Genomic DNA, 19,728 nt, shown 5'->3' with positions numbered 1-19,728 from the left:
TGCAATTAACAACAATAATAATAATAATAATAATAATAAATAACCTGAGAAATGTGTAAGGCAGATATAGCAAATGGGACAGTAACCTTCACTCTGCAGTGCTGCTGTAGGCTCATTATAACCATGTCTGAATGAGTATGATAGCTGGTGAGAGAGACAGTTATCACTCATAGCAGAAAGCCCATACCCTGGCAGAGACACCACATGACCTCTCCATAGGACATGTTTGTAAATGTGAGGTTTGGTAGATATGCAAGTGATTCCTTCTTATATAGAAAGTAGAGGGTTTTGTTAATACTGCAGGTTAACGTCAGTGAACTCTGGTCCTTTAAGACAGCCAGATTTATAACATAGTTTAAATAATAAGACACAAAGTATAGGAAGTCTAAGAATGGAGGAAATAAGACAAAACAACTGAAACTGTGAAAATTTTCAGTTTTGTTTATGAAGAATATACATAATTTTTTGGACATCTTTTCAACTAAACAAAGTATGATTTGCAGGATAATGGTTACATTATTTTGTAAAGCAGTGTTTATGATAAATTCATGTGTAATATTCTTCTCTGTGTAATATTCTTCTCTAACCACATTTTATGCCTTAAGAAAAAAGAAAGAGACAGATATTATAAAAATTGCCAACTCTGCCTCTCTCCATGTCCCAGTTCTATTTTTGGATTAAAATCTTCGAAAAAGATATGGAAATTGTACATAATGGAGCAGGTTGTTTCCAAAAGAATGTCACTGACTTGTTATACTATCCACTTTTTATTGAGTTCAGATCACTGAGACTAAGACATTTGGTTATCAATAAATTGATACACTAGGGCATGGATGGCAATGCGCTCTTCATGAAAGAAATTCAGTCTGGTCCATTTGAGACCTGCAGCTACCATATAATGCAGATCTTCATCACTCTGTACTTTATCGTATGTAATATATAGAGAGTTATGTAGTTGCAATTAAACAAATTGAAATTATGATGGAATTACATGTTCCAGAATCCCTGTCACTGTTGCCTGGAAGAACTGACAAAATATATGAAAGGTTTTAACCGCAATAGCAAATCTCTGACTTCAGACATAAAGTGAAAGTGTAAAATTTGGATTTTTTATGTGTTTGCTGTTGCATTGAATGGTCCTTTCCTGATTGAAGAAATGTTTTTGAACTTCCTGAAAGGAACAATTACATTACTAAAACTATGCTTTATACTCGTATACTCAGAAACCTTTGGAATCTATTTATGCTCTATATAATTTTGTAACAAATATAGAAACCAATACAATGGACAGAGACATGTATTACAAAGACATTATGTCTGCAGTTTCCTTAAGTCATTTGTATTTAAGGAACCAGTCTTAGGGCATAACTAAAATGGAAAAGTGCAAAAAATTAATTGAATTGTAGGAATAAAAATTTGTTGTTTAATTTCAGACCATTCTTGGACGTATTGTAAATTAAGGCTGTATGTTGTTCTTTTTTCCATAAATGTTTTGATGTCATCTCATCCCCTATCCTTTAATTTTCGTGCTCTTACTGTGCGGTGATGTATTTTTGCCTTCACATCAGCATTGGACATGAACCCCTATGGTGAGTAGCAATGACCACAAGAGGTCTGTTTCTGCTTCTTATATTTCTTTCTTTCATTTTGCCTGTGCCCTTTTTCCAGCACTGAATGCATTTTGTGTTTTGTTTGAGGTTAGTTTCATGTAGTACAGACATGGTGCTAGAAATTTTCAACCAGATTTTTTGCTTTTAATTTATAGTTAGGCTTAATTTCTGACAGGATATGATTCAAATAATTGTGTTGCAAGCAAGGGAGTAATTATTAAACAACTGTACAAACAAGACAGATATTTGTAATATTCCCATCATGTCTCTGAATTTCAGAATTTAACGTTTTACAGAAATTATGATGTTGAATTCAGGAGTAATGGCAAAGGTGATATACACAATCAGTTCAGAGTGATGAAATTATGCTACAGTTCCCTCATCATTTATAATTAATTTTATGAAAAAATATATCGAAATATTTACACCTAAAGAAATTGATTTGGGTAATTACATACTTACAGAACACGCAAAGTGAAACTGAAGCCCCTATTGACAATTAAAAAAATAACACTTTGCAAAAGTAATTAATTTTATCTAAGTATATTGAGGGAAAGAAAATCCAACTAAGGCTTCTATAAATGTTGTTTCTTAGGATAAGAGTTTGAATTAATCCCTTCATGATCAAGTTCCTCAATGAACAGTTCACTCTCTGATGTCAATCTCTGTGCCACATCAAAGAAATCAGCATATCTCATATATTCATATTCATGCCACAGTTATCTGTGTCTCAATATGTCTGAAGGCTATAGTGAAAGAATTTCTCTGTGAAAATTGAAATTCCCTTCATCTCATTAATAATATAGTGTGTAATTTGATAATCAAATTACATTATATTGCATTGCATTCCCCGGATCCACAGTTAGTCAAAATGACTCTAGGATGTGGAATATGTCATATAAATACCAAGACATATGTACAATATAACTGAAGTTTTCACACAAGAAAACCCCCAAAAATTAATATAATTTCTTCTGGTACCATGTCTCCATACACATCAATCCAAATATCTGCTTAAACATGGCAGTGTAGGGCAGTTTCTATAGCACTATAGCAACAGGTACTTGAATTTGAAAAGCAAGTTGTTAGATATTAAGAGCTGCTTTCATCTATAAGTAATATCCTGAAAACAAAAATGAAATATTTTCAATTATATACCGAATCTGATTCAGATATTTGGAATGAGGTTATCAAAAATAATATACATATGTACATTAATTTCTTAAATGATGATATGTATAATATTAAACAGAGCTTGTTGTTTTTGCTGGAATTTCCATTATGTCCTGTGTAACCATCCTCTCATAGTATCACTCACATAAATAACCTCCATCTTAGCCCAGTTGATGAAACTTGTTAATTAAATTCAAGCACATTCCATGTAGCAGCTAGTAGGATAGATTGAATGCAGCACTGAGAATGACTGTACATTTAAAATCAGTGGCTTCCATTTTACAGTTCATTGGACAAGGTAAGACCCTTCAGAAATTGTAATGAAGATTAAAAGTTATTACAAATTTATCAGCAAAAGGACAGTAAATATATCTTTTGTTATTTCAGTCATTTTCTTGCCAACATTATCTCTCAGTTTTTTACATTACTGAGGGAGAATATAAATGAGGACTGTGATTGACCACTGCTGTGAAAACTTATCCAACAAAGTAAACTGGAGGGGACACGTGTAAGAAAATCAATGTGCCCTCGTTCAAGGTCCTCTCTTCATATACCTCTACTGCAATGACAGTGCATGCCATAAAGTGAACTGACACTTCATCCAGAGGAATGCTTCTGTTTGATGGTGTGAAAACTGTTGTTGAAATTCTTGCTTCGTCTAATCTGTAATTAGCTTAAAACTTGTTGTGATTATACATATATACAAGCTAAATCTGTGGAAGTTCCTCAAGTCAAAACATGGGCTCCTGCACCTTCATGATTTCAATTTATGAACTTAGGAGACCACTGATGCAAGAATCACATTTGTGCAAACCTGTAGATTTTAATTGAACCTGGGTTACCAGGCTACCTGATTTCTTAAATATGTATATTTCTATGTAATTGTATTATGAATCTGTGAGAAAAGGGGCTGATACCCCATTTTGAAGGAACAGGATTCATCTTAAATTTATGTTCCTTGTTCTTTAATTATAGACAATTCAGTGAGTACTATTTGGAGGTAATAAATCTGTAGTTAAAGTGTCCTGCCATCACTTTGATGTCACAGAACATACTCAATTCTGACTGTATCATTTCCAAACATTCCGGTAAAAATGCATGCAAATTGTTAAAATTAGGCTCTTTTTATTATTTACTCAGAGAGATATTTCAATTTTTTAAACAGTCTGGTAACCTGAACTAACAGCTGAATTTTCCCTTAAAAGCATGTTTCAGGGAATTTTGCATTGCTTTGAGGCAATGTATGTGATTGATCTGTTGTGCTCTCTTTAAAATACCATAGAACTGCATTTAAATAATCAAACTAACAAGGATGCATGTTAAAGATCAAGAAGACAGAATTTTGGATAGGATTTGGCTTTTTATTTTGTGTTTAATGGGCCTTTTAGTAGTAAACAATGAGTTATGGAATCAGCTTTCAAATCACTTGATTGATCCCCAAGAATTATTGCATTTGTATAGAAAACATAGTTTTACACATTGTAATCTATTTTCTAACAAATTTTTTGTTAAGATTGTGACACCATGTTGTCTCGTAAGTGGATACCAACATTTCAGGAACATATTTTGCCATCATGCTCAGAGACAAAGTGTGTACATTCAGGAATTTGCTTGGTTATATGAGGAGGTTACTCACAATGGCATGGATCAAGCTCCCTCCTTTATTCCCTCTCCTTCATGACAGTCTTCCTTTTAACCTGTGTACATAACTGGGCCAATTCCTGAATATACATAATTGAACTCAATGGCAGCATGTCCTTCAGAAACACTAGTATCTGCCTACAGGACTACATGGTGTCACAACCCAGAAGGCCACAATCCTGATAGTTATCTCTGTGGAAACATCAAAATGTATGCAAATATTAATATGAAAGTTTTAGACACAAAATTTTTATTCACTATATATTAGTACATATTATCTCTTATTTCTATGAAGAGGAGTGTGTGTCTGTCTGTCCTTTACACATTCCCACACTTTTGCACCTATTTTGACTAAATCTGGTGTGATGGTAGAGGACCTCCCTCAAGAGGTTTAGACACTTGAAAAGCAATACAAAAATTCTGGAAACCCCCAAAGTATAATTGTTTCCTTATTGCTCAATAACCAGTCATCTTTGTGTAATGAGGTTTTGTTTTGTGTTTTAAGAGTTTAAAAAAAACCCAAAAACAAAAACTTGCTCTATATATCTATCCTTACAGGTTTTATGATATTTGACTTTGGATTTTCTAAAAATTAACAACAATTTTTAAAAATTGTGAGAAATTTTGTTGTAATCTGTTACTTTATTTTCTTGCAGTTCTAGTATTTTATATTAATATGATTCATTATCAACATCATACCTTTTCAATGTATTACACCTCCTAATTATGCGTGGTCCTTAGGTCCAGACAACACCAGCTAGATCAGCTTCCTATGAAGGAATCAGTTTGTTGGCTCACCAGTTTGTTACTATCCACCAGTAGTTCACACTGTACCAGAGCAAATCATACACACTCAAGAAAATCTATATTCAGTGTTCATAAGTAGGGTATAAACAGTACTGAATCACGCTGTTCTTATAAATTTAATGCTCACATCACATTGAAGAACATAAGACCTCTTCACTCTAATTAGGCTCATACTAGCATTAATTCTTGATTTGCAATTATTGACTCTGTATTAAGCCATCTCTGCCATTTGGTTAAGTAGTTACAAAGTGTAATTTTGTGATTCTGCATATACCTTTTGACTCATCACTGATCAAAGCTGCTTTATTTCACTATTATGTTTGTTCCCAGGCATAATTTGACTTTGTTTCGGATTTTTTGCATGTCAGGAAACAGTATTATCTGGGATGCATTATCCAATGTTCCAGGTAAAATCTGCAAATAATGTGTCAAAAATAATGATCCATAAATGCGTAATGTTCCAGAAAATCCAAAATGAAACATCATAACAATTAAATACTGTAACGTGGATGGTGCAACAGGAAGTAGGGGTCATGTGACAATATGATACCCAATACTAGTTTCACCAGTATAATTCAGACATGCAGCAACTAGCAACACTGAAATATTAGAAATACAGTGTATCACATACGACCTAATGTGACTTGTTATATTTAATTACATACATTGTGAGGAATGAATAATAAAATTTCAATTTTCTTTAAGAATCCATTTTGTTTGCTCTGCAGGAGTAGTACATCAACTGCTGCAGCAGCATTTGCTATTGCAACATCTGCTTCAAGCAACCCACGGGACCACACATTGCCCACTAAGCCGCCTGTAGGTGCCGGAGGAAGGTGCAGTGTGGGGGATGCAAGCATGAGGGTTGGAAGCTGTCGGGAACGGAACAGAAGGAAAGAATCTGTCATGTCAACTGCAGCCACCATGCGAGTGCTGAATGTTCTTAGGCACTGGGTATCCAAACATGCTCAGGTATGGTTATAAATATCGCCCACAATGGAATACACCAAAATAACATGAGTACTCTGTTCTGGATTGTGACGCCATATAGTCTGGTAGAAATTTACTGATGTTTCAGAGAATCATACTGCCTCCATCTTCATGGTGAGATAGTAAAGCAAGCATCAAGACTACATGGTATCATAGCAAAAATGATAGTAGAATTCATAGTCACCACAGTGAGAACCTCATGTCTAACACAAACCAAAATGGTTTATTAATGTATTTTTATATTTTTCATATGTACACACCCCCATACTTCTCCATCCTCTATCAGGGTCGTCATCTTTCAATTGCCTCTGTAGATATTCAAATTTCCATTGATTGTGTTCTATATCATTGCCTTCAAATCTCATGGATGTTAATAGTTTCTAAAATATTAACAGTTAGAAATAATAATTCAATTCATGTTTATTTACGTGAAAACTTAACAGCACAGAGGCCAATTACAAAGTTAGCATGAGTACACAGAAATACACAAAAATAATTAAAACCAAAATACAAAATATGACAGTCTATATAATGGCAATAAATTTATAATAATTCCAAGAAAAATTAAAATTAGCGTTAACAGGCGAGAAAAATAAAATAAGTATAAATTGTCAATGAATAATCTGTCGAGTGTAACAACTTCTTAGGTCACTTATTTATTTCACTCGCCTTACATGTTTCGGTTCAAAAGAACCATCATCAGACACATCCGACCAAAAGCATACACAACCTCAAGTTGACGATTCCCATCACCGGGACGAATCAACAAGAAGGAGCCAAATTTTATTTCAAATGTTTTAAGCTTTTAAATATTTTAACATTGACGGCTCAATTTGAGGGCATTCTTCGGATGGAATGCAAGAGGTGTACATGCATTCAACGTTACTAGAAAGTGTTGTGCTTTTACACTCCGACATCTGTAGCAGATCACGCAGCTTACATACTGTGTACAATACAACGCCAGTGGTTTCATGTGTTTGTAACGTGCCTCTGATGATGGTTTCTTTTGAACCGAAACATGTAAGGCGAGTGAAATAAATAAGTGACCTAAGAACGTTGTTACACTCGACGGATTATTCATTGACAATTTGTGATTGATAGTGTAACGGACCAAATATGAAACAATTAAAATAAGTATATTTCCAATGGTTATGCCATTTTGTGGTGAGAAACGATGATGACGACAACAACAACAGCAGGAGCAGCAGCAACAGCAAAACAACAACAACAATAATAAATCAACTGCAAGGCCTTTTCACCCATTCTGTTCTTCAGGTTAGATGAATCAATCCTTCCATCAATGTGGTGGCTGACCTCCCTTTCTTCTTTCTTTAGGATTAAATTCAAGCAGCTTTTGCAGAATGTGATTAGTTGACATTATTAGAGTATATTCTAATTAATTCTGTTGGCATTCTTTTACTTTTCTCCTGGATTGACTATATTTAGTTCTTGTCTGATATCTGTGCTTCACTTTTGCCTATTTTTCTATAGCCTGCCAAGGACCTCAAGAAACTCATTTCAGAGAATCTGATCTGTTTGAGCCATTATTGTTAATATATAACTAAAATATAAGCTCTAAGAACCCATGTACAAGGAGTTGCGCGATTTTTGCATATCATATATATATATATATATATATATTTTTTTTTTTAGGATTTTGAATTGGACCAGTGTTTGAAGAACCTGACCATTGAGTTTCTTGATGACATTATATGCAGCCCAAACTTACTGCCTGCAGAACACAAAGCTGCATCCCAGCTACTCCGCCTCATAACGAAAGAAGAGCCAGAGAGTAGTAAAGTGGACCTTGATCTCCTGCTGGCCCCTCCAATGGTTAGTACTCTGAAACTCTTCACAGAACTTGAAGATGAGTGGTATGTTTTATTATGTTGCTGCTATAAAAGTTCTCTCTGTAAATTTCTGAAATTTCAGTAAATTTAGTCCTTTTCAGTCATCAATGGCTTAGTTCTCAGTACTCATTAATATACTTTGTGACTTCCAGTCATTTTATTCACTCTCTTGAAATTTGTCTCTTTTTTAAGATTATCAGTACTTAAGTAAATGGTACTAAGAAACAAACCATGAATGAAATTAACTTTCTGAGTCATTCATTCTAAAGGATTCAAGGAGTGTGTATTACACTCAGGATTACCGAGTTTTTAGACTTTGAAGAGTACTGTCTTCCGTTGAGAGTCAACTGATGTTAAGGAGAATGTATTGCCTCCATCCACAGGGTCAAATAAGCTGAGTCGCTCAGCCTGCCACCTGTTATCATGTTAGTAGATTAGTGTATTTACATTAAGTTTGTTATTGTGTTCAAACAAATCTAGTCTTGTTACCTGCATTTTAGGATGAATATTAATAACTGAACAGGAAGACGTAGCAGTAATTGTCTAGGTTTGTATTCAAGAAGTGCTCAGTTTGATCTTGGCTGGGACATCAGTTGTCCTCTCTGCGGTTCATGCTGTTCATCAGTCCCTAGACACAGATTCCTCTAGTACACCAAACAGACCATAAATGCTTCATTTCAAATCTTTTTCAATTCATGTATCATCCAACCATTTCACACTGTGTAAGTTAGATCCTGAAAATGTCATAAAATAATCTGCCAGAAAAGATTATGACATCTTTAGGTTCATTTTTCTACTTGTGATGTAAATGGTAAAGTTGTCCTTCTCTGTAATTGATTAAACGCAATACCGTCAATATTCATGGGGGAGTGGAGTCATAGCTCTGTATAATCTTAACCTTAGCACTAGCTGGAGGGGAGTGGTCAGCTTGAAGCGCTGGCTAAAGAAGGAGCTCCTCAATACCCATAGGACAGGGAACTGGATTGGTCTCAGATATGGTCAGGATGCTGTAGAGAAGAGGAAAATCTGTTGCCCCTACCGGGAATGGAATTCCTCAATTCCTCAACTGTCCAACCTATATCCAGTTGCTCTGCCACCTGAGCTATCCTGCCTTCTATGGTGAAAAAGTAAAACAGAAGAAGTCCTGTATCATCTAAGTGTGCAATTATGAATTACTGAAAATTATCCTGAGTTTCAACAACAATTGCCTTGCTCCGCATACTAGTCTGCTGATACAGAAGCAATCTGCATGCTACTGGCAGCTTGTTGCCAATTTTTAAATATATTGCCACTAATGCCCTTTTTAATTTTTAAGTCTGTGTTCTAAGTACAAATACTTATAAAAAAAAAGTAAGTAAAGGTATCCCTGTAACAGGCCGTGGAGGCCCATAAGGTTGTGAGAGGTTGAGGTTCCCACATTTTCTAGACAATCGGCTCATAGATGATGGCAAGGTTGTCAGCCCTTTACCCCCAAGAATATTCCTGGTACTCATTTCTGTTAGAGGCTGAGTCGACCCCAGGGCCATAGTGTGGCTAGAAAGATTAGGTCAATTGAAAAAGATCCAGTGACCTTATTGGGATTTGAACCCAGGACCTTCCGGCTTGTAGCATAGTGCCTCAACCAACTACGCTACCGTGTGCTTCACAAAACTTGTGAAAAATGTTCCCCTGAACTGTGATTCTTTGCATAGTTTAAAGATAAAGCTATAAGCAGGCATCTGTATGTTCTTGTTACAGACACCAAGCAAGGAGAATATAGAAACCCTGTCAGCACTTGAGATAGCTGAGCAGATGACCTATGTTGATCACCAGATATTCATATCCATATCTAGTGAGTAAGTATCTTCAAGAATGATTAATGGTAACATGAATATGCCTGCCAGTTACTGATACCCATACATGTGACATATTTTCGTGTTTCAGGGAGTTCCTTGGACAGGCATGGATGAAAACAGATAAGGCCACTAAAGCTCCGCACATAATTTTAATGACCAGGCGTTTTAATGAGGTCTGTAATATAACTTCTTTCATTCGTTCATTTATTGTATATTCCATAAATCCATATACATAGATATAGAACCAGTCACACAGTTAATGTAGTACAATACAAATATAAATATATATGTACAGTTTATAATCATTAAAATAGATAAAAAAACATATGTTAAATTTATATTAAAAAAACAGTCTTACATCACTATACATAAAATTATGCAATATTAAAATTGTTTATGCTATTATCCTTATTTCTAGGCAAATTTGTTACTAAAGAATTCATCACATGTATAAAAAGAGTTTTGCAATAAAAATGTTGTCAACTGAATTTTAAAATTTTTCAAGTCATTAGACATAGATTTGATTTTTGGTGTCAAATGATTCTTAGATTTTACAACATTATAGAAAAGTAGATATATACCTAAATCACCTTCACCTATCATCTGGGGCTGGTACAAAAGGCTAGAAGTGGCCGCAGTACAAGGGACTTAGTCCCACCCCACTAGCAATTAAAAAATTTGACAATTAATATTTCTGAGAACTAGAACTTGTCCTCTTGCAGCTGCATTCACAAAAGAACAATTAAACATTAGCAATTCAACAACCATACAATAAACAGCCTTATGGTATAAAACATATTCAGGTCATGTAGGATTTTTGGTGAACAAAATGACACTGGGGCAGGTATTCTCTGAGTACTATGCTTGTCTGTGTTAATTTTCATTCCACCAACTGCTTCATAGACATTAATCAGCTTATCACACCTACTAAATAGACTTGACACTGACAGCATTGTTAAAGAACAAAAAGAAAGTAAAAAATAATACCCATGGAGCTCTTTTTTGAGATTTTAAGGAATCTTGTCATTTATTTCAAACAATAACAATTTGGGTTGCATAATTTAACTGTTTCACTTCTTGCTAACAAATTAATCACTTTCAAGGAAGATCCATGTCTTTGTGTGTTTTGTCACAGAATAAGCCCACACACTGCAGTGTAAATAATGTAATTATCCTTGAGCAAACGAAATTGGCCATTCCTGTCTTGAAAAATGGTTATATAGTCACAGTGCTTTTGTATAATATATTCAAAATTTTCAGTACAGTATATTCTGTGTTACTTTACAAATTGAGATTCTAATGGGAAGTTTGAAAGCTGTTAAATTTTGGAGTGTATCACCATGGATTTTTCTTGGCTTATTTTGCAGTTCAGTCAATAGCTAGACTATATAGCATCGAATAGTAGAGTAATAATTGAATGATGAATTGGAAGGGATTTGGAATGAAAAGATTACAGCCTAATTGCGGTACTTTCTCAGCATTTATGTGGAGAGAATGAAAGAGTACATGAAAAACCTCAGTCAGCAAGCTACTGTTGCAGCAAAGAATTGAACCAGTATCCCTGTAAGACAAATCTAGAATGTTGCTACTATGCCAGTTCATTCAGTAACACCGTGTTGCGTTTGACTAACTGCCACCATGTAAGAGGAACTGTTCCTTAATTCCAAAATGACAGGAAACTACAAGCCAAAATACTACAAATTAAGTTCCACTTATAACTATTCTGAAAACTATATATTTTTTCAAATTTATTTCAGGTTTCTCAGCTAGTAGTTTCAGAAATAGTCCGTCGCTCCAATATGGCCTCTCGAATTGCTGCTATTGAAAAATGGGCAGCTGTAGCAGATATCTCAAGATGTCTACATAATTTCAATGGTGTTCTGCAGGTGTGTGCTGCCTTCACCAACAGTTCTGTGTTCAGGTTGAAGAAAACTTGGGAAAAAGTTTCAAAAACGGTACGTACTGTGATGTCTCCATTGTAACATTGTTAATGTACCACATCTGAGTGTTTTGTAAATTCCATAAAAAGGAATATGGCAAGATATGAAGTGTGATGGCTACAACATTCATTTCGTGCTTGTGAGGTAGTTTTTTATATATAACAATTGGAAAGGTCTTGCAAGAAGTGTTTTCTGTGTGGTCCATGCCATGCCCAGTGGTAGACAACAGAGTTCTAAACATGCATCCCAATAGAAAAAAGGTGGTGTTTTTTTTTATCTGGTATACACCAAGACTGTTTGCTAGACAAATCTGAGGGGCTGTAATGTTGGTTTTACTAGTGGAAGGGAATTATGAATTATGCTGTTGAGATGGGCTCAGATGCCATGATATAAATACCAAGTTTCATAAAGATCGGTTTAGCCACTCAAAAGTTAACAGGGGGGTTACACAGACAGGAAAGTAATGTCATAAGCCTATGTTTATTTTTTCAAAATAAAGAATGCAAGCTAAATAATAAACAGTTATGGGTTCATGTACAGTTTATGTGCCACTATCATAACATGCATTTTACAGTTAAGTGTAATAACTGTTTCATATCTGTCTCCTACAGGAAGAACATCAGAAAGCTGCATGTACTCCAATCATGCCCTTTAGAACAGCCCATAACTTAGTGTATTTACATTGACTATTAGTGCAATTTAAACTGATCAAGTGTTTTGTCTTATTCAAGCCTGATAAAAATAGTGAATTTATTCTCATGCATGCACATGTGGTGAAATATGAGCAGTATGTCTGTGGGACTTGCAAACTTGCAGCAAATAGTGAGAGGGGCTTTTGCACATAAAAGATGGAAGCTAATTAGCAACCTGTCAGGAGTAGAAGAGTCCTGTATAATTAAGAGAACTTTTAACTTTTCAGTTCAGATAATGTTACTAATGAGATGAATGTTTAATTAGGTTACTTCGTTTTCAGATCCCTGTAACAACTCCAGAGGAAGAAATACTGCTGTACCTACATCATTATTCAAACCTTAGTGTCATATTGTATTAAACATAAATGAGAATTTGTGGGGACACATCTCTAGTTATATATTTTGACCATTTTTGTATATGACAAGTATCCATTACAGCAAGTACTTCTATATTTATGAATTTGATAAATTCATTTAATAATGAAGTTGCACTGTATATGCACACACACACTTATGTTCAAACATAAATACATGGTTTTAGCCTGAAAGTCAGAGCATAAAATGCACCAATACATGCATGACCGACTTCCAAAAAGTTTTGTCATTTCACATTGAATGTTTTCCGGTATGCATACTGGCTCACATCAGCTGAAGAAAGTATTTATATGTATATTCATACATATATATTATATAAAGTACATACAAGTACATAGTAAATATTCTTTTTCTCTCTCCCTTCCCAGACCAAGCAAACAATTGAGAAACTGCAGAACATAGTTTCATCAGATGGACGTTTCCGAAACTTGCGTGATGCTTTACATCGGTGTGATCCTCCCTGCATACCATATCTTGGCATGTACCTTACTGACCTCTCGTTTATTGAAGAAGGCACACCCAACTTTACAGAAGATGGGCTCCTCAACTTTTCTAAGATGAGAATGGTAAGCAGAACATGAATTTTATATAGGGTTACATTTGGATTTCTCAACATTCTCACTTGAATTCAAAATGTTTTCCTACGTGTTGCAGTCAATATATATGAATGTTGTTTCTCCACTGCCCCATGCTTTAATTGGGAGTTATGTAATTTCAGCACTTTATAGAAATGTGTCTTATGTCATGGACCTTGTTGCCTTTCCTGCAGAAGCAGGATTACCACAATATTGGGGTCAAGCCTGGCAGTATACTATTGTTCACTTAGAGTTCTTCAGCTGTAGACTCATTTGCAGTATGTTAAATTACTTAAATCTCTTAACATGGCATTAATGGACTCCTAAAGGTACTTGGTGTGATGAGATCTTAAGTTTATGGCCAACAAATTACAGATAAAATCCATGTTTTTGCATTTCCTTCATTGACATTCAGTTTCTGTAGTTCTAGCCCCGTTATCTGTTTCCTTTCTTCAGTGTTGAAATCACTCGTCCCTGCAGAAACATTAAATGGATATTTCATTGAAAGTGATTTGGATAAAGTTTCAACACCACTAACCCAAAAGCCAGCCATTGGACCCGGTCTTCATTAAGATCATTCTAATTTTTAAAACATTAAGGTTTCCAAATCTGGTTAAAATGTTTCTTATATAAGAAACATACATGTATCTAGCAGTGTCCCAAATATTTCTCATTTAAAATGAGACCTCACTGTACAAACCTACATCTGATGAGATTTACTACACATGGCATGACTATTCCATAGTTACAGTTATTTTATTTATTTCACTTGGTTGTTCTCACTAATGGAATATAAATGTTCAAAAGAGATTATCATATTTACTAGTTCTTGCTTTGATTTTGGCTTCATTCTATCCTATTATTCGTTTTCTGCTTTCTCTCTCTCTCTCTCTCTCACACACACACACACACACAGACCCCCCCCCCAAGTTATAGTAGTTCTACCTTTAGCTTTTCAGCCCTCTTGCCTTGCCTGCTGAGATTTCTGAGGATATCTTTAATTTTCTGTCTTATGTACATATCCAAGCCACCTTATCTGTGAGTTTTGTGTTATTTGTTGGGGTCGTTTAATTTTATTGCTTGCTTTGTATGTTAATCTCCTTTAGTTTTTTCTAGTTTTTCCTTCAAAACCTCGTTTCTCTTATTTGTTACTTCAATGTGTGTTTACGTGTTAAAATGTCTGATTACTGATAAATGTTAATTGTTTTAGGTTCATAGTTTTAACTGATTTCTTCATGTGGCTAGTAAACATATTTTCAGATTAGAAACTACAGTTTAACACATCATACAACTCTCTTACTGAAACCATCATATTATATATTACCTTTTCAGTGTTTCATGTTGATATAGTACTATTCCTAAGTATTTAAATCTTCATGTTTTTCATGGATTTTCTTCTTATAATTTGATAACACATTTCCATTCCTGCAGACGTATATCATGGTTTTTATTTTATCTGAATTTCTGTTTATATTCTGTTTTAAAAATTCTTCACTTCAAATGATAAAAATTGATTACACATTTTCTTCTGAATTGACTAGTAACAAAACCTTGTGTATGTGTTGAACAGAATTGTAGAGTTGTTTTTCATAGCAGTGAATACAGTAGGTTTTTCTAACAGCATGGATATGTTCACAGATTGCACATGTTATTCGAGAGATCCGGCTCTTCCAGCAAACTCCGTACAAGATTGATCTAATTACTAAAGTCACCAATTACTTGCTGGATCCTTCATTACTTCTGGATGATGATGAATTATATAGAATGTCTTTGGAAATTGAACCACGAACCTCGCGTCTCAGCTCCTCGGCCATCGCACAACTTCCACTCTCTCAGACCCCACCAAGATCTTAATGCGGTCTTCACAGTTCGTTGTATCATCTTTAGCCTTTATACTTGCAGTTGCTCATGAATTACTCTACTTAGATGTACATCCCACAGTTGTTCTCTCTTTAAATTTTGGAGTTGCCATGTAATAACCAGGTAAATTATTCACTGAAGAACATGGAATATAATCTGTCAGAAGACAATGCATCTGTAGAAGATATTATACTTGATGTCATATTTCTGTGGAAAGCTGTAGTCATATGCAGTCATAGACATCTGGTTCAGTCATGATGCATTTTTAAGCTCAGTGCATGTTTTGGTTCAGTGGTGATATGCATAAGGGCTGTCCTCTTGTTACATAACCTAGAATTCTTGAATACAAGATGATGCTCTTAAAGTGTATTAACTTCTTCAATGTTTATTGCTGGTTTGGTGAAAATAAAGACGTGGCAGTCCATATAATAACAGACTATGCAGAAAGCTATGATGTCTCTCACACACAGTTGTTAGTATAATATTTCCAGATGTCCATCATGACTGACTTCCTAGCTTAAAAGTGAAACTGACATTTCACTTTATCGTGAATGGATTCATGTCATGAGTTTATAAAATGATTCAAAATGGTGCTTGTCCTTTAATAAAATTTCATTAACTGGTTTCATTTTATTTTGTGACTGTTTATATGGCTGTAGAAGAACATATCTGAAAGACAATTTGTTTTTGCCGCCACAGAAATACCGCACAATTTTGCTGTTTCATCTAACCAGATGGAATTCAGTGATACTGTGAGAAACATTCTATAAGAATTGGATATCTTACATCTTAGAGAAACTGGTGTTCAGAACACCCAGCTTGGGGGTGGGGGAACTGTTCCTTGCAAATGGAGTGGAAAACCGAGGGTTCTATGACAGAACTGACTGTGCTGAGCTAACAGAAATGTATCATAACTTGTCTTGCTCAAAAGCTCATGGGGTTCTATACCAAGAAATATAAATATTTTATAATAAATAAAACTATTGCTAGTTATATTTTTAGTTTCGTCCAGCTTTCCATGCTTAAGATTCACTGTGCAGTGATGTGAATTATGATGCACTAAACTATATAAAGATTTCTGAGTAGGAGAGAACATTTTGATAGAAATAAGTTGCAGTTGACCATCATAAAACTGTCTTGGGTCATGTAGGTATTTGTGATCTAATATTCCATTGACAGATAAAACTTATTACCACTGAACTAATATCATACATTTTTGGATTTCCTGATGTTCATTTGCATTAGAGAAGATGTTATAATGCTTTCACTATTTGGTCTCTTCCTTTATACAGTAATTACTTACTGCAGTTAACTACGTTTCGTTATGAGATGATGATTTGGCAGTATTGCTTTAGGTAGCATTGGGGGCTGGGGGGGACAGAAAATTTATCATATGTGAATATACAGAAGCAACTGTTTGCAGTCTCGGTGTTTCTGCTCTTGTCTTAACATTATATTAATGAGGGTAGAATTTTTGGATCAGTAATTACGATTAATAGGAGCTGGGGCAGATCAGTTGGTGTCATAACAGGTTACAGGCTGAAAAGCCAGGGTTGAATTCCTGGCAAGGACTACAGATTTTCGCTCCTCCCTAGTGTCCATACCAGTTCTGTGGCACACCCAACCTCCTATCCAGTGGTTACTGAGGCCTCATTCCCTGGTGGTAAAGTGACCAGAGCATAAAGCTGACCACTCCCATCCATCTAGTGCCATTGTAAAGAAGGGCGGAGCTTACTTTCGCCCTTCTCATATGTCTTCAAACACGAGGACAACTTGATCTTTACTTAATTAATACTGATTTTCTGTTGTTATCAATTTGGGGCTAATGAGAACAATAAATTCATATATGATATGATTTGTGAAGTGGCAGTTAATGTGGTAAGCAGTACTTTTCATTAACTAGTATGTTAGTTGTTACATTTCAAGTATTGTATTATTTCATACCTTGCACTTGTGAAACTGTCCTTTACAACTGCTATGATTGGCTTTATGGTTCTTCTTAAGCGACTTCAAGTTCTTTGTAGAATGAAAAATTATGATGAATATAGGGATCATATGCACATTTTGTTGACATTTGAGCTGCTAGGTGACCAGTTGCATGGCATACTAGTGTCCTAATTAGAGGATGAATTATTGCGGTAAGGAATAATATTGTACTTTGCAATATTATATTTAAGCATCCTGTTGCACTCTACACGATAAATGATAAATGTATCATTTATCGTACTTTGCAAGTTGAAATTGATTTCATTAACCTCATTGTTCTTGGATGGAAGTATGGATATAATTCATCTACAAACTGCCCAAAACTAATGCTATTCAAAATAAAAATTACTGGTAGTAAATTTAATGGAGTGTTTTTATGTTCTGTTGCTCATATGACTCAACTTTGTTCATAAAGTGGTAAAGGAAGAGACACTGTAAGAATTCATACAGGTTTAACTGATAAAATTATTTTATAATTCAGTGTACATGAAACCCCTAAATTAAATAGTTTTATTCTACAACAAATCATCTGGATTATGTAATGTATGTAGCTGTACATATAGTATTTTTATGGAAATAATTATAGGTCTTTATGTCAGGAGTTTTCTGAAGTCGTAATAGTAAATTATTGGTAACTTGAGAGAGTAAGATGAAGCAGGCTCTTCAAATATTCATTCACATTGCCTGAAAATAAATGCCATAACATGTTAATGTTAGGGTCTTATTAAAGTTAATGAAATATCATTGCATTGTGTTTTGTACATAAACATTTCATAAAGTAGCTTTTCTGAGCTCCTGGAAACTCCAGTATGGATGCCACTATATAAATAATAGTGGCTTTGATAAGTTGATGAACAGAGTGTTGATGGAAATGGAAATAGTGGTCAGTATGATATGAAATTACTTCCATTAATGTCATAGAATAATCCATTTCCAAGTGCTAGTAGCTGACAATTCTTCGACTGTGTTTCTGAGGATGTAAGTTGAAATGAATCCCATTTGGTTTTAATATTGTACGAGTATATGAAGACTAAATGTTTGTAACAGTAGCAAATTGGAGGAATATTGTTCCAAAATTCTGATAATTTTATGTTATCTAAAATCTCCATAATCATGGAAATTTTTTCCCCATATATATATATACAGGGTGTCCCAGGAGGAATGTGCCAAACTTCGGGAGGGTGTTCCTTATGTTAAAGTATGCCGATATAACCCAAAACACCTATGTCCAAAGTTGAACGGTTACGGAGATAATGGCCAGAGAAGTGTCAAACTTTGACCGGGGTTACACACTTGTTGATTACAAAATACATATTAAAACTGGCAGGAATATGTGGATTCTGTAATGTTAATAATGTACGTAACATCAAACTAACTTGTGAGTGACGGAAAGCCATAAAATTGAAGTACAAAATACTCGCTCGCCATGTCATAATTGTCCTTAGGTTTCCAAGCAGTATACATAACACATGACTGGCGAGCGATGACGTAACGTGCTGACTGCGCGTTCTGGTATGAGCCAACTACATAAGCACGGCTAGGGAGTATCATCGCACTCAAGGACAAACATAGATAAGGGCTCTCAGCTGAGAGGTACAGCGAGGTACAGTGCTTGGACCTGCCAGAAGACCACACTTTTCTTGGGCCATTATCTCCGTAACCGTTCAACTTTGGACATAGGTGTTTTGGGTTATATCGGCATACTTTAACATAAGGAACACCCTCCCGAAGTTTGGCACATTCCTCCTGGGACACCCTGTATATATAAAATGAATTTTGCTTCTTTAAGAAATGTAACATGTAAATGTCAAAGATTCTTAATTGCCTAGTTCACTTCATATGTACATAACATCACTTTTCATACGAATGTCTTCCCCCATTTGTGTTGTACTGTACTATGATCATTGATTATAGATGTGTAGTTAATGTTTTTCATACAAAAGGTAACTGGAGTGACACCCAGTCACAATACATCTTTTGAAGTGATGCAGATATATGAAATAGGTATGCTGATACAATAGCGTAGCAATAAAGAAAATGTCACATTTTCTAAATTATCATAAAAAAATCAACCTTCATTACAATACACTAAAACTGTGACGCTATAATTACAGATATAGTGGGTTATTTAATTTATTATACATACTTGTAATCCAGACTAAATGCTTGCCCTTGTGCCTAAATTATTCAACTTTATTTGATGTTGTAACGGAATTATTTGACATATAAAAGGTTTCAGAATTTAAATATTAAAAATAGTTTGTGCAAATCTTGTATAATTAATTGTATTAAATGTGTTAGGTGGAAAGCTAAAGAAATTGAAAGAAACATAATGGGTTCAAGTATATGAAGTCTGCAGTCTACAAAAGGTGCTATTCATTTTAAGTATAAAGA

At 34.8% G+C, this 19,728-nt stretch overlaps 1 protein-coding gene across 2 annotated transcripts in view; it reads left to right on the top strand.

Annotated features, from left to right (window-relative positions):
• LOC111873049 (ras-specific guanine nucleotide-releasing factor 1) overlaps positions 1-16,122 on the top strand; it is a 233,642-nt gene extending 217,520 nt beyond the window's left edge. Inside the window, exons 20-27 of one of the 2 annotated variants that reach the window (XM_023867417.2) lie at positions 1,569-1,589; positions 5,960-6,203; positions 7,875-8,054; positions 9,809-9,906; positions 9,995-10,079; positions 11,664-11,861; positions 13,282-13,479; positions 15,127-16,122. In XM_023867417.2, the coding sequence (XP_023723185.1) occupies positions 1,569-1,589; positions 5,960-6,203; positions 7,875-8,054; positions 9,809-9,906; positions 9,995-10,079; positions 11,664-11,861; positions 13,282-13,479; positions 15,127-15,342 (1,240 nt within the window). In that variant the 3' untranslated portion in view covers positions 15,343-16,122. The remainder of the gene's footprint in view (positions 1-1,568; positions 1,590-5,959; positions 6,204-7,874; positions 8,055-9,808; positions 9,907-9,994; positions 10,080-11,663; positions 11,862-13,281; positions 13,480-15,126) is intronic. The other variant, XM_023867418.2, reaches the window with a different exon arrangement.
• The last annotated feature ends 3,606 nt before the right edge of the window (positions 16,123-19,728 follow it).

The sequence above is a fragment of the Cryptotermes secundus genome, unplaced genomic scaffold (genome assembly GCF_002891405.2).
Source record: "Cryptotermes secundus unplaced genomic scaffold, Csec_1.0 scaffold4, whole genome shotgun sequence".
In the NCBI taxonomy this organism is placed as follows: Eukaryota; Metazoa; Arthropoda; class Insecta; order Blattodea; family Kalotermitidae; genus Cryptotermes; species Cryptotermes secundus.
Note: the sequence above shows the minus strand (reverse complement) of the source record. Positions and strands in the feature narration are given on the sequence as shown.